At 39.2% G+C, this 15,948-nt stretch overlaps 1 protein-coding gene across 3 annotated transcripts in view; it reads right to left on the reverse strand.

The window, feature by feature from the left end:
• The window catches only part of Elmo1 (engulfment and cell motility 1), a 463,267-nt gene that overhangs the window by 350,351 nt on the left and 96,968 nt on the right, over positions 1 to 15,948 (reverse strand). For all 3 annotated transcript variants that reach the window (XM_019210008.2, XM_010640488.3, XM_019210009.1), the window contains 2 exons: positions 13,075 to 13,110; positions 4,306 to 4,405 (listed from right to left, as the gene is read on the reverse strand). In XM_019210008.2, the coding sequence (XP_019065553.1) occupies positions 4,306 to 4,405; positions 13,075 to 13,110 (136 nt within the window). The remainder of the gene's footprint in view (positions 1 to 4,305; positions 4,406 to 13,074; positions 13,111 to 15,948) is intronic.

Below are 15,948 nucleotides of genomic sequence, written 5' to 3' on the forward strand. Positions count from 1 at the left end.
AAAATATGACAGTGTGTCCTCATCCACCTTACTCACTGGATCTGACACCCTGCAACTTCCGGCTCTTCCTCAAAGTCAAAATGGCCAGAGAAGGAAGTATTTTTAATCAATTGAAGACATCAAGACAGTGCAACCAGACACACACAAAAGACGACTTCTAGAAGTGCTTCAGAAAGTGGCGGGGAAGAGGAGAACAGTGTGTTCTGTGTTTCTATGTTCAAAGCAAAGGAGATTCATGGTATTGTGCCTTTTACTGTAATAAACTCTTTCAAATGAAACACACACATTGCATTGTTTAATCACACTCTGTATACATTCAAGCTCCTAGTGCCGCTCTTTTATTTTTAAATGTTACGGTAATAAAACAGAGTAAGCACTATTTGGATAACTTAAGAAGCCAACTGGCATCACAGCCATGAGCCAACAATACATCTACCACTTCTTACAGTTATTTAAAATAAGACCTCAAAAATTCTTGTGCACATTATAAAAACCAAAAACGGCCAGAGAGAGCATGAAGCTTTACTCTCAAATTTTAAGTTATTTGGGTAGAGTGGCTCATAAATCTCTGAAAGTTTAAGAGGCAAAAAAGTACTGGGTCTGTGAACCCAAATCACAGGATGTTGGTCCAAGCCCAGGAGACAAACGGGCTGAGCCAGATCCTCCACACAGTGGAAGTCTCCAGATCAGGAATAGGAAACCTTCCTTCCAAGAGAAGGCACTGATGTTATATTTGGCTAGCAGAAATCCAACTCAGAGCAAGTTCTACTTTTTTTTTTTTTCCTTTAGTCCCTCTCCATGCCTGCTTACCCTTTCCCTAAGGAACCAAGTTTTTACAAAAGCAATCACATTATATATTGGTATCCAGGGACTCCAACTCTCCAAGTGTTTACGAAATGAAGTTATTGAATGCAACCACAAGTGGTAAACTGGAATTTACATCCATGCCTAAGCAAACAACAACCAAAAAAAAAGTGACAGCAAAGCAGATGGGGGCTGGAAAGGAAAAAAATATTTCTCCTCAGTGGTTTGAATTTGGCATTAATAGGAAGCCAGCTTCAAACCACAAAGATAGGCATCTTTTGTCTGTGTTGTTCCTACGATATTTGTTAAGACAGAGTTCCATTTAAAAGACGGTTGCCCACACACAACCCTGGATTGTGGGAGTATGTACTGAATCTGGTCCAGGTAATAAATTTTAAAAATTAAACTTACAAAAATTAAGTAATTTTCGATGACTATTTTCCAAATTCATGTGAGGTATCTTTAAGGAATAATGCAAAGGAAATAAAATAACCACAAATGAGGACATCGAATAGACTGAATATGTTGTCCTTTAAAAAAGCATTTAATTTCTTTTTTAATTTAAACTGCCAAGACTGATATGTACGCTTGGCTTCTGTGGACTTTAGTAACATTTTCTACTTCATTTCAATGAGTGAAAACTACTTTCTTCATTAGTCAGAAAACTAAATCACTGCCTCATTGTTGACAACTATTCACATCATTTAAAAAAAAAACAGCTTTGTAAATGCTTTCCGCTTATAACCAAAACTTTACTTAAGACATATTTAACAGAGCATCAATATTTCTTTAAGTTCTATGGCTTTTTTCAAGTTCTTGTTTTTTTAAGTTCCATGGCCTCTTTTCATTCATTCTTTTTGCAGTATTGAGAACTGAACTGAGAACAGAGAGGCTCAGAGAGGGTAAGTGTTACACCTCCGGCCCTTTTGCCTTTATTTCTAAGAGAAGGTCTCGCTAAGTCAATAAGTTACTCAAGTTGGGCCCAAACTTGCAACCTTCCTGTCTCAGCCTCCAAGGCTGGGATTACAGGTGCGTACCACCATATCTGGCTTGTGGTTTTCTTTTTTTAAAAAAATGCTTTGAAGCAAATGCCATTCATTCATTTCACAAAAATGTAGGAAGGTCTGACTCCACTCCAGACTATGAGGATTAAGTCATGCAGAGAGCTGTTTTTCTCCCTCCTGGACTCAGGGCCTACTGGGAGATACATTCAAATGACCAAAATACTGACAGAAAGGTAAGACAGATTGGCACAGGGGCATTTGGGAGAAATGGAGACAGTACTGGATAAACAATGACACGCCTGTACCCTAGGAAAGCATAACAGCAGCTGATGGAGGGGAATTCTGTGACCCTAGGACAGAGGACAGGATGTCCCCTCATGAGGACCTCCCACACCTCCAGAGTTGCTGCACCTTGACCTCCTAACCAGGAGCAACAATAGCCTTCTGGAAAGGGTTGCCAAGAGGGCCCAAAGAGCTAACATCAGTGTCAGACCAGCATAACTTGAAGGAACTCACATTCAGGACTTCGTAGTTACATTTTACATCAAGAAAAGCTCACTAGGATAGGGGCAAGGCTGCTGAGATGGAGGTAAGACTTGCTGTAAATTCGGAAAGAGTTAAAATTTTTGTGCAGTATAAACATCCACAAAATGCAGAATCTGTAGCCTTGGACCTGATTCTCTGGACCTCAGAAAGACAGAATGGAGCAATGCCTTCTCTTTTCATCACTGAATGCTTCCCATCCCTGTTACCCTCAAAGTTAGGTGCTTTGCTGTTCCTCTTCTCTTCCACACCCCTGACAAAGAGAAGAAAGGGCCTTCTTTTCTGTGGCTGTCTCAGTTGGGTTCCCCTTATATCATCACCTCCTTGGCTTCAGGGACGTATATATAAGGAGAGAAGAATCAGAGGTATGTCAAGGTGACCTGAGTTTTCCATAACTGTGAAAAGTGGAGTGATTCATCCCATGGGGCCACCATTCCCAGCACCCTCCTTGAGAAGACCAGGGCTGACCTCTGCCCTTCAACTAACTCCAAATGGGATCTCCCCAAGATACTAATCCAACGGAAAAGTGATAACTTCACCCAAGAGATGTCACCTGCATCAAGCCTCAAGGACAAGAGTGCCATAAGGAAGACATATTCATACTGAGGAAGAGGCATCATTACTTCTATAGGATTAATGCCCCAATGTACAACCTTCCTTAATTTAATCGTGGAAGAAAATGTCAGACAAATACAAACTGGAGAATATTTCACAAAATAAGTGGCTAGTAATTTTTGTTACGTGTCAAAGTCATGGACAACCAGGAAAAACTATGGAATTGCCATAGATTGGGACACTAGGAGATATGAGAGGCAAATCCTATGTGTTAGACAGACCCACAGAAAATGTTCTCTCTTACTCTTCAAAAGAGGGTATTAGGAAAACAGTATTTATCTATGCACACACAACTGGTGAAACCAAAGAAGGACACTGAATAGTATATTCACTTACTGGTTTGGATAATTGTGCCATCATAAGGGAATACTATACGAACGGGACACTGGAACTTTCCCTACTTTTTGTAGCAACTTTTCTTTAAGTCTACCATTATTTCAGAATAGTTTATACTTCAAGGAACCCTTCCTCAACTTTGCTTTGATTTTCTAGGTTTTGCGGATTCAATGAAGCTTTCATTTAGATCACCTTTCCCAGTAATCTACACTTATAAAATAAATTTATAAATTCCTAACATTTCTTGATCCCTAACACAACAGTAAAGAGAACAAAATGCCAACAAATGTATTTCACAAATACAAAGAGAGGAAAAGTTAATAAATGAATAGCCACCATGTTTTAAGGATATATTTCAAGGATAACAAGATCAGGTCTATTCACTGTTTTCTAGGAAGGGTGGAAACAGAATGGGAAATTTGCAGATGTGCCTTCATTATGTGTCCACTGCAGGGAATGGTGGGGAGCCTTCTGCCCTTTCCCCCCATACTGTCCATTGCTGGTCCCTTTATCAGCTTCCTCCCCCAGGAGGGGCCAGTTCTACCAGGGAATGCCTGAGACACTTTCTGCAGCCTGATTACAAATACTCCAGGGCCACAAGGACCCAGGCATGCCTCATTCTCATACTCCAGTTCAGACCTCGGAATCAAGGGAAGTCGTGTCCTCTCTCCCTGTTCTAAACACCAGTTTGGTAAGGGACCACTGAAGAAGGATGACTCTGCTCAGATCTTTGCTCCTACAGCATCCTGTAGAGTTGGCAGACCCAACCACAGGACACATGGATTACTCCTCAACTCCGGGTTCCCACATGCAATCCTGTATGACCTCTATGGGGAGAAAATACCACTTTCACATAGAAACCGGGTGCCTCCACCCCCACATGGATGACACTATGCTGAAGTACCACACCCACACTTTCACATAAAGAACCAAAGGAAACAGTAAGAGAAAAATTTTCCATGCAAGAAGGAGGGAAGGAGGCCTGAGTATAAGTCTGTTTTACCTTCTTAATGAATGCCACTGAAAACGTATCCCACGACACGATGCCATGGTCCATGAGCTCCACAAAGGCCGTCAGTGTGAAGGACAGCATGTCCCCAAAGCTGAAAAACAAACACAGTCACAGGCCCACGGCTGAGTGCCAGAAGAGATGCAGAAGTGAGGAATCTTTAAGGACAAGAATTTTCAGTCTCTCGGAATAAGAACTGGGTATAGGCATCTTTCTCACATCCGAGAGATGGGAAGGGGCAGATACTTCAAGACAGTCAGGAACCTCACAGGGACCTCAGTGTGGCAGCTGTATCACCTGAGACAGTCCACTTGCCCTCTCTGAGACTCTGCGTCCTCAGCTAATGAGCTGGGTGGTGAGCCATAGCTACTTAATCCTAAGGCTGTGGCAGAGCAATTTAAAGAGTGTGCAGTACAGAAGCAGTTGGTAAATGGTATAGAACAGAAAAGTTCCTCTGTCGATACATGCTAAGAGAGAGCAGTGTGCTTCTTTTGTTACCCACAGAGGAAAGATTCCAAATAATTCTATTAGAGGATCCTCATTTTAAAAATTAGGACAGGGGTCAGAAAAATTACTATCCTTGGGCCAAATCCTGCTGCCACTTCTATTTAAGGGTTCTAATAAAGGGTTTTTTGAGGGGTGAGGCTATAAAAATAAACAAAAAATTAATTCTATTGAGACTATTTGCCTTTGGGGAAAAAAACTGATCTATACCTCTGTGTGTAGACACAAATATAAATATACATGTGAATATACATGTTTTGATGTTCACTCTCTCTGTGTCCTTACAGAGAGTTTCACAGAGTAGCTGTAGAGATGACTCCCTGTATTGGGTTTGCTGACCTTAAAGCTTCTGTAGTGCAGAAGTCTGTAGGGAGAGCCTGAGGTGGGGCTTGGAAATTCAAAGTGCATAAGGAAGTCTATGGTTTGGGAAAGTGTACCCCAAAAGCCCATGTGTCCCCAGTTTGGTACTAGGCAGAGGTGGGGGGAACTTTTCAAGAAATAAAGCCAATGGGAGGTCTTTCGAGAGCACTGTGCAAATGTGATCTCTTCATCTTCCTCATTCATTACGGGCTATGAGATGGTGGGTTCAGGCCTCCACACACTCCCACAATACCATGCCTCACGCAAAGCAATGGAAACAACTGGTCAGGGATTGAAACTGCTAAAACTGTGATCCAACAGTAAGCTTCTTAACTCAGGTATTGTTACAATAATGGAGAGCTGCCATAACAATGGAAGTGCAGAGGAAAACACCGTCTCTCTATGGCAGTTCCATCCAGGTCCCTGGGCACAGTATGTCCTGGTTTCTAATGCTTTCAAGACTTCACTTTTGTATACACTCAGAATCCTTACAGATACTCGCTTTTATCCTAAATTATCATCATCATAAATGTTAACTCAAAACTCTCAACATTAATTCCATGACTTCACAGAATTATCACTATCATGATTTCTCCACTGTATTATAAATACAAATGCCCACAACCTACAATCGATTTTTAAAAAATAAGGGATGTTATTCAGATCTTTTACCTGCAGACTTATATATAAACTACTGTTTCTTTTAACAAAATTTCCTAACACATTTAGACCGAATCTTCTCACTTATTTTCAATTAACAGAATAGAAAACAAGTTCATTTTTAAGCTTCTCAATTTCCCTTCCTTGAATTCTTCTACTCAGCCCAGCCTTGAAAATGACTTTTGAAATTCTGCCTCCCTCAGGTGTTGTGATGCTGAAGAGAACCTAAAAAAGGGGATGTGCTTCTCCTGGAAGGACCGTGACCCAGAGCTGGGGACAGCAGTGGAGAAGTAGCCCAAACATGGGTGTGAATGGTCTTGGACTTCACAGAAAGTAGACAATGTAGCCAACATATTCAAGAATCAAAATTTTAATATTTTTTTATTTTAACATTAAACTACAAAGAGGGCAGGTGGTCCACAGACTGCAGGTGAACACACCTGCTGCATGACTACTGGATATGGATAAGTGGGCGGTGTCCAGAGTCAGAGGGCAGAAATTCCCTCCAGCTCTATGTGGACAAGTTAACCACTCGTCTGTGCTTCAGTTTCATCATTTATTAGAAACAAGGATGAAGATGGTGGCGGTGGTGAGACCTAACTTGGGGACAGCTGGAGAAAAGAAATAAGCTAAAGCCTTTCAAAGAGCATGGGGGGAACAAGCAACCAGAGAATGTTAGCTATGACCACTCTAAAAAATTAGCATTTTAGAAGGTGGATGAAGCTCCAGATTTTCGAGTGTTTTGCTGTCACTGTGCAAAGGACTCTATTCCTAGGACTCAGGAGGGAAGAGGGAATAAAGCAGTCACTAACAACTCTGCAGTTTGGAGCTGCATGTGGGCTCTTCCAGTCTGACAGGTGCCCCTAGGTGGCATCAGAGGGCCATTTCTCAAAAAGAATTCTAAACCAGAAAATGCAAACTGAAAAACAGAAAGCTAGAAAGGTGCCTGGAAAATGGATTACAAAGACTAGTAAGAAAAAGTTAAATGAAAATTCCAGAATAACTTTTTCTACAGAGGATGAGTCACAAGAAAATGCAAGTATCAGATTGCAAAAGAAGAAAACCATCTTGAAAAACATAAGAGCCAGGTAATACATGCAATTAGCACGATTTATTACTAGATTGGTTAGGAAATAATATTTCTGTGAAAATATTATTAAACGATAATGGATACATTAGCAAGTAATATTAGATATTTTATTTAGTTAAAAACAGACAAACATTGACCAGGTAATAACTACTAATCGGTATTTGCTTGTTGTACTTGGCATGCTGAAAGATTCCCACCTATGTGCCACAATACGAATTCCTAGACTCAGTTTGGATGGTGCCCATGGCCTCCTCTGAGGGCAGAGCTCTAGTTCTGATGTCAGTAACAGATTCTGCAATAGAGCAGGCAGTGGAAAAGGAACACGTACATTCCTGGAACCAAACTCTACGCTCCCAGTTAGCTATCTAAGACTGTGAATATAGGCAACACCCATCTTCCTGAGCTGCTTCAAAAGCAAATGAGGAAACTGTATGTATTCTCTCCAATGATCTGAAGGAGAAATGAGGGCTGGCTACCCGCTCGATGGAACTCTGATCCACATGGTCCCAAAGAGCATCTGGGAAAAATCCAACTCCCCTAAAATGCTCCAGAACTCTGCCTAAGCTGCAAGGACCATGGGCTAAAGATGGACAAAGAGTATTATTTGGTTTCCAAATGTCCAAGCTGGTTTGGGAGCCAGCGTTTCAATCATTTTATCTGTTAAGAAGGTGGATCATTGTTTCTAAGACTGCACAGAGGGCTCCCTCTGCTTTTTAGTTCTCTGTTAATGAGAATGATTGACAAGTGAGACAAAGGCTTCTCTCCTTCACCCACCAACCAAGGTGCCCATCGCAAGACTTCTCTCTTGGTCCATTGTTATTCAATGAAAGATAGGTGGGTAGATACACAGAAGTATATAATATAACCTATTATATGTCAAATGTTAGCATAATTTTGTGATCATGTATATTATGTAAAATATGTAACACAAATATTATAGAACTTCCTATATGAATATATCATATATATGTGTGTATGCATATATATATATATATATATATAATGTTTAATTTTTTTTAAACTGGTTGCTAGGTGGCATAGTATGTTTCCATGAAAGAGGACTTTTTAAAAATTCAGCCTTAAGATTTCAGATGAGAGGAAAGGATGTCACACTTAAATTTTATTACATATCAAAAGACCTCTTTCAAATGAGGTGGCTCTAAAACTCTTACCTAACCCTGACATCAATGTTTATTTCCACTCCCAGAGGGGTGATTCAGGTTCTAAAGATGCAAGGCAGAAGCCAAGGTTCTACTTTGAAAATCAATGCTGAGTACAGAGCAGCAAACGGTAAAAGCATTACAATTATAAAGTAACCACATGGCACATTCGGGAACCTTTATAATTATTTGGTTAATTTGTTTTTCTAAAGTGCTAGGCTAAAGATTGTGCAGTGCTGACTACCACAAATTAAGCCGTCTGCACACTTTGCATGCTGGTCGACAGCTGCTATCACAGGCAACACGCCATGTGTTCTGGAATGATTCAAATAAATGTTTCTCGTGAACAGAGTAGAGATCATCTTCATTCCAACAAAATCCAGCCTATCCCAAAACAAGCATGTAAATTTATGCTACTAATTTTATAAAAGAATACAGCTTCCAAATGTTTCTATAGAATGGCATGCTCAACACAGAATTGCACAAAAGATGAAAATAAAGGCACCATTTAAAGCTATCAAAATATTTTACTGAATAGATTCTTTGACTGTCAAACTTATTAGCTATCATTCTGCCTGGCCCTTTGATTTTTTTCCTATGTATTTTCTATTGGAGGGAAGTAAAATTTACACATACTAAAGGATATGGATTTCTAAGTCATCTTTTAGACCTTCACTTAGCCTTCAGAATCAGAGCATGGCTCATATCAGCAAACATTCCATGGCTCTTTTTTAAAAAATTTAAATGTACTCTGTTCCTTTTCACTGATTTATTTGTCTCTTCTCTAATACCAACATCATACTGTCATGACAATAACCATATGGTAAGTCTTGAAGACAGTGAAAATCTCCAACTTTGTTGTTGACTTTTTTGGGCTATTCCAGGTTCAGTGCATTTCCATTTAAATTTTAGGATTAGTCCATCATTTCTTTCTTAAAATTTGACTGCTGTGGCACTGAATCTATAAACTCATTTGAGGAGAGGTGCTACCATAAACATCTCCCAATCCATGAAATGGTGCACCTCTCCACATAGGTCTCTACATTTCTCTCTGCAATATATTTATTTCTCAGCGAACGACTACTACATGTCCCCTGTTAAATTTATTCATAAGAATTTTATATTTTTGATATTTTGGAAATATCTGGGTTTTTGTGTAATGATGTTACATCCTGAGACACTGCTGAATTCAGGAATTAGACTGACTTTCTTATAGTTTTCTACATAAACAAGAATGTCTTTTATGAACAGAAATGTTGTAACATCTCTTCTAATATGCTTTTCCTTCCTTTCTTGACTTATTCATTGGATAAGAACTTGTGTACAATGTTGAACAGAACTGCAGGAAGTACATACTTGCCTTTTTCCCCAACCTTTAGGACAGGAAAAATTCAATCTTCCAATGTTAAGTAAGACGGTTTTTTTTAAATGGCCGTTATTAGGTTTAGGAAGTTCTCTATTTTCATCTTGCTAAGAGTTTTTATAATGAATGGTTGCTGTATTTTATTAAATACTTTTTCTATTAAGATAACTTTTTCCCTTTATTTTTCTCCTTTATTTTATTAAACACTGAATCATACTGATTGATTTTCAAATGTTAAACCATTCCTCATATAAACCCTTATTGGTCAAAATGTGTTATTAGGTTATGTATTTCATGATTATGTTTGTTAGGATGCAGATGAGGCATTGTGTATCTCTGCTCAGGACACTGGCCTAAAAATTTTTATTTCCTGTATTGTCACCACCCAGTGACACAGAATGATTGGAAACTGGTCTCCCCTTTTATTTTCTGAAAGCTGTGGATTTGATATTATTTACCATGAATGTATGGTGGAATTCACCAGCGTCAACCATTTTCATTATGGGAAGGTCTTGGTAATGAATCAAATGTCTTTAATAGCTGTAACTATTGGATATTCTATTTCCTCATGTGTCAGCTTTAGTCCTGGGAAGCCAAAGGCTGTGCTGGAGTGAGGAAGAGCAAGAAGTTTATTAGGATACTGGGTAATGCCTGTGAGGGGTAGAGGGGCAGAAATTAGGACTGCTGTGGAAATCTTGCAGACCATGAGATAAATGTGATGTCAGTGAAAGGGAAGAGGTAGAGGAAGCAAAAGCAGATTTGAGAAAGTCTCAGTCAACTAATGGGCAACTCTAGAACAAACACTGCCTCTAATAAGCAGAATGTCCAGGCCATGGTACACCCACCAGGTCCCATTATGAGCTGTCATGGATCTGGGATGTGCTGCAGCTACAAGCTGTCACCCAAATGTATTAGTCATGGCAGAGTAGCAAGTTGGGAGGGAGTTGTTATGATTTAGATCTAGAATGTCTCCTAAAAGCCTCAAGTGTTTGAAAGGGGATTTGATCATTGGATCATAGCTGACTTGCTGTTAGGAAGTGTGTGTGTGTGTGTGTGTGTGTGTGTGTGTGTGTGTGTGTGTGTGTGTGTGACTCGCAGTGCAGAACTGGCTGAATGTGAGTCACTAAGGCATGATTAGCAGGATGTATCTCCCTTTCGGGCTCCTCTCTTCTCTCTCTGCTTCCTGGCTACCATGATATGAGCAGTTTTCCTCCACCAGACCCTTCCCCCATATCCTTTCTGTCTTGGAGCCAGATGTTTCTGGGTTGAATCCTCTAAAAACCATGAACCAAAGATAAATCTCTCCTCCATTAAGTTGTGTGTGCCAAGTATTATATCTCAACCATGAGAAAGTAACTAAGACTCTGTCCGTTTGTTTGTTTGTTTTTCAGTAATAGAGATTGAACTGAGGGCCTTTAGACTGAGCTGTTTAGATTTATTTTTACTTTTATTTTGAGATGGGGTCTTGCTAAGTCATTAAATGGACCATGCTGGGCTCAAACTTGCTATCCTCCTGTCTCAGCCCTGTAAAATGATGAGATTATAGGCATGTGCCATCATGCCTAGCACAAATTCTTGAAGGGAGATCAAAGCCCATATTTCCATGACTGATGCATTTGGTAACTTCTGTTTCTCAAGACCTTTGCCCATTTCATCTAAAATTTAGTGTGGCGTGATGACACATACCTGTGATTCCAGCACTCTGGAAGGCTGAGAGACTAGGTTCAGAAGTTCAAGCCCAGCTTGGGTAATCTAGCCACTTAGCAAGACCTTGTCAAATTAAAAAGGGGCACACTGGGACGTAGTTCAGTGCAAAGACCATGAGTTTAACTGTCAGTACCAAAAATTACTGGCATAAAGTTTTACATTATTACAATAGTACTGTATTATAACATCCCTTTATTTTGCTTTAATTGTCAAAAGGATTTGTAGTTATATGCCTCTTTTAATTCTAGTTTTGACACGTGGGGTTTGTCTTCTTACCCTAAATGATATTTCCAAATAATTTCTGGCTTAGTCTTCCCTATTATTTCTCTCCTAATCCATTGATTGCTCTTGTTTTATTATATCATTTTCTACTTAACTCACATTTTCCCCTAGTATCTTAAAGATTTGGGCCATTAAAAAAAAAAAAAACTTTATTCTTTTCTAATAAGCACAGAAAGCTACATATTTCCCTCTAAGCCCTTCTGTAGCTTCATTCACAAAATCTGGTAAGCTGTCTTTTCAATAACATTCTATTAAAAATATTTTGTAATTTCAATGCAGCTATTCCTTAACTCTTGACTAATAAAAATGTTATCTAATTTCTGATCTTCAAATATCTGGAGATTTTTGATAAATTGAAAAATAAAAGATAAATGATAGGAAACAAACAAGACTATGTGGAGATGGCAAGGGGATCTGGAGAAAGAAGAAAGGGAAAATAAAAAGGATCAAGATGTGACATGTGCATGTACCGATTACCCGTGATGAATGCATTTATTATGTATCACAGATATTTGCTATTTAAAAAAAGAAACATTTAAAAAATTTTTTCTTTGTGACCAAAGAACATAATCTGCATAATTTCAATCATTTGAAAATTTCCTAGACTTTCTGTGGCCCAGCATAGGGTTTCTGTTGACCAATGTTCACGTGCACTCAAGAGAGTATTTATTTTGCTGTTGTTACAAGACCCCCAGTAGTATTACACCGATCTTCTTTACCCTTGTTGAATTCGCCTATTTTTTCTGAGTTAGGGACAGTAGTGTTCAGCCTTCCATAGGATAATGCGTTTATTTTTCTTTTTAACATTCAGTTTTTGGTTCAGGTAGTTTGAAGCCTTAGTATTAGATGCATGCAAATTTAACATTGCTGTATCTTCCAAAAGAGCTTAGCATTTTTTATTATGTTATGCTTCTTTTTTTGCGATAACATACTGCCTTCAAGTCTTAATTAGCCTGGTAAAAATAAAATTACTCAATTTTATCACTGTTAGTATTTGCATATTACACGTTATTTCATCCTTTGACTGCCAAGGCACATGTGCTCATGCATCTCTGATAATGAGCACAGAGCAAGAACGAGCTTGCTTTGGACTCTCCCTCACTCGAGGGTAAGAGTGGCCCTGGGGAATGGGGCTAAAAAAAGTTCTGAGATCTCCAGACAAAATTATCATGCAACTCAATGAATACGTAGGTGATCAAGCATTTTCTCAGATCCAAATTAAGTAATTTTCATTCCATACAACTATCTTAAATATTATTAAAAAGGTGGACCTTCTCTCTGAGTCATTGAAGAAAATCAAAGACTTTTAACTTTGAATATCACATAGGCCCCCAAAAATAAAATTTTCTTTAATGTAATACTTAAAAGTATGCCTAACATCGCTCCAAGAGAAGGCTAGTGATCTTGGAATGATCATCTCATGGTTGCAAACATAAAATACTCTTTCCACTACAAAGTAAAAAGAAAAGGAAAATAAATTTTAAGGAACCTACTTACAAGAACATCAAACAGAAAGAGAAAAACTGTCCATTCAAAATATCTAAACACAGAGCTATAAAATTAGTCACAGGACAGGGTTTACACAGAAGGAGAGAAAGTATTAAATCATCAATATCAAATGATTATTATGTTCTTACCAAGGCTTCATAATCTTCTGCAACTTCTGGTATCGTCTGCAAAATTTAAAAACAACCACATGAGAGGCACGTTTGGAAGGAATAATTTATACACAATGAACGTATTGTGAAGAAAACTCAGGGTAAGATATAGGACAGATTATATGCCACCAAGTAAAGGGACTTTACCAATTTTAAAACATGAAAGTAATAAACTGGTATTCTTTCATTATAAGAGACAAACAAAAAGCCAGGATTAAACTATTCTCACCCACCTACTGCATTTATTTCGAGCAAAGTCAAGAGGAACCCTCCATTTGAATGCAAAGGACCTGGGTTTAAAGGTGTTGGTGGGGAGACCACTAAGGATAAGAATGATTGAGTTCCTAGTGAAAACAGTTGAGCCAAAAAGCACTAGAGACATTGCAATCATGTTGGATACCAAGATGGTACCCTGCTCCAGCCCACAGAAGACAAATCTGCCTGGAACAATGGGCAATTGTGCTTTAAACCAAATGAGCAAACTAAAAACATAGGCTCAAAAAGATAAAGGAACAAATGCTTCTAGTCTGGTCAAAGTGCTTTCCATTCTTCTAGCTTGCCAGTCTCTCCTGCTTTAAGTCTGTCATCTGTCTCTGTTGAGTATCCTTCCCCTCTTTCCAACTACTTTCATCCTACTTCCAAATTCACCTAGTGCTAGCCTGTGGGGGAGCCTCAATGACCTCTGGTTTCCTTTCCTCCTTCCTTAGGCCCTGGACCTACATCAGCTCCAAGTCTTAGGATACCTCACTGCCCTTCCCAGCTCCATGAAATCCAGAGTTCTGCCCTATGAGTTACACACACAGTGTCAGGCACACATGGGGCAGGCACCCCATAAAAGGCTGGTAGATGTCTTTGTTCTTCCAAAGAACTTAACTGTCACATTCTCAACAACATAAAGCATAAACCCTTCAGAAACCAACTAGCCACATAAAAGCTAAAATCTCCTCTTTGGTAAAACTTGACAGAGAGAGACACATTTAAGGAGTTTCTTCTCTTATTCCCTTCTCCTTCCTTTGCAAATATTTATTATTTTCCTTTTCTCCTCCATCAAACAGCTACTGACAGAGAACAAGAAGCAGGTGTTCAGGGCCCAGGGATTTAGCTCAGCGGTTCCGCCACCTGCCTCACAAGTGCAAGGTCCCAAGTTCAATCCCCAGTATCAAAAAAGTCAAAGAAGGCAGTACTGAGCAGAAGCTGGGGACATTTTCAAGGGCTCAATATAGCTTTCTACTAACATGAATCAAGGCCCCTTTGGGAAGTGGTTCATGACACAGGCTGAGGCAGGTAAAGACCTAGATAAACCAAGAATATCTTGTTGAGCCAGACAGTAAAGAAATGCTTTAAAAAAATGATGGGAGATGGATCAAACGAACACTAAATACAGCTTAAATAAGCTTCCAGGGTCCAATTCTGGGAGAAGATGAGCATCCCAATAAATAAAAATGGTGACAGGGTAGGGATTTAGCTCAGTGGCTCCAATGCCTGCCTCGCAAGCACAAGTGCACAAGTTCGATCCCCAGTACCAAAAAAAAAAAAAAAAAAAATGGTGATAGATAATACCTCACTAAATAATTAGGATAAAATGAGCCCAGTTTGCTATAAAGAGTGATGTGCTGATAGAGTATAGGAGCAAAGCCCTGGGGAAGAAATCTGATTAGTACCATTTTCCACTTTCCAAGAACTGCTACTCTCACCCTGGCCAATTTGAAGAATCAACACGACATCAGGGAGAGGGAAAGAGTGGTGCAAAAGTGGCCAGGAGGATGTTATCCGCGCCAGCTCTAGCACACCCCACTGGAAATCAGTGCACAAATGAATAAATAAAAAGGGAGAACATGGAGCCCTCCCAACAATAGGCAACCAGTCAATGTAGAAAGAATGATAGCATTAGAAATCCTCCTTTAGGACCCATCACATTAATAAGAAATTCAGCTGAGACACATCACTTCAACACTTGTGAGTATAGGGGCCAGGAATTTAGCTCAGTGTCACTGTAACTGCTTTGCAAGCACAAGGTCCTGAGTTCGATCCCCATTACTAACAAAACAAAACAAAAAAGTGGTGGGTATAGCTGAGGTGAAGATTTTACATGGTTTCAAAGTATCTCTCTACAAATTACTTATGAATTAACTACAGACGTTAGGGGAAATGGTGTAATAAAGGCACCACAACAACAGAATATACTAGTATTGCATCTGTGATATTGCAGGTAGGGACACAGAATATGGGTTTGATCATGAGAAAATAATAGGCAAGCTCATAGGGGAAAAATGTATTTCAGTGGCAAACTGCCGAGTCTCTAACATCCTCTTCTGGGTTTTCAGATTCTAGCCCTGCTGTCTTTCAGCTACTTTACAATTCTCTATAAGCTGTAGGTATCTAACAGATATATACATTTTTTGGCCCTGTCTGGTAGTGATTTAATTGGCTTCCTCCCTGTTGGTGGAAAACCAGCTAGGTCTCCATTTGCAATTCATTTCAACTTTCCTTTGCTCCATATATGTATCTGTTCTCCTTTGACTTTTGCTTTGAAATGATTATAACATCTGCCTGGTTCCCTCATATTATATGGGTAAAATAAATTCTTTTAACACATGTTAATTTATGTATTTGTAGGAGAGACATAATTCTGCCTTTTCCTGAAATGGTCTTTAATAAATTAAATTTTAATGAACTCAACTGGAGGATACTTTATAAAATTACTAACCTTTTATAATCTTTAAAAAATGTCAATGTCATGCAAGAAGAGGAATGACTATGGAAGAGATCCAGTCTAAAAGAATAGCAACGGATCAGATAGACAAGGAGGGGACATAGTGCTACGTGTGTGTGTGTGTGTGTGTGTGTGTGTGT

The sequence above is a fragment of the Fukomys damarensis genome, unplaced genomic scaffold, assembly GCF_012274545.1.
Source record: "Fukomys damarensis isolate Sample0158 unplaced genomic scaffold, DMR_v1.0_HiC HiC_scaffold_17, whole genome shotgun sequence".
NCBI classification, from domain to species: Eukaryota; Metazoa; Chordata; class Mammalia; order Rodentia; family Bathyergidae; genus Fukomys; species Fukomys damarensis.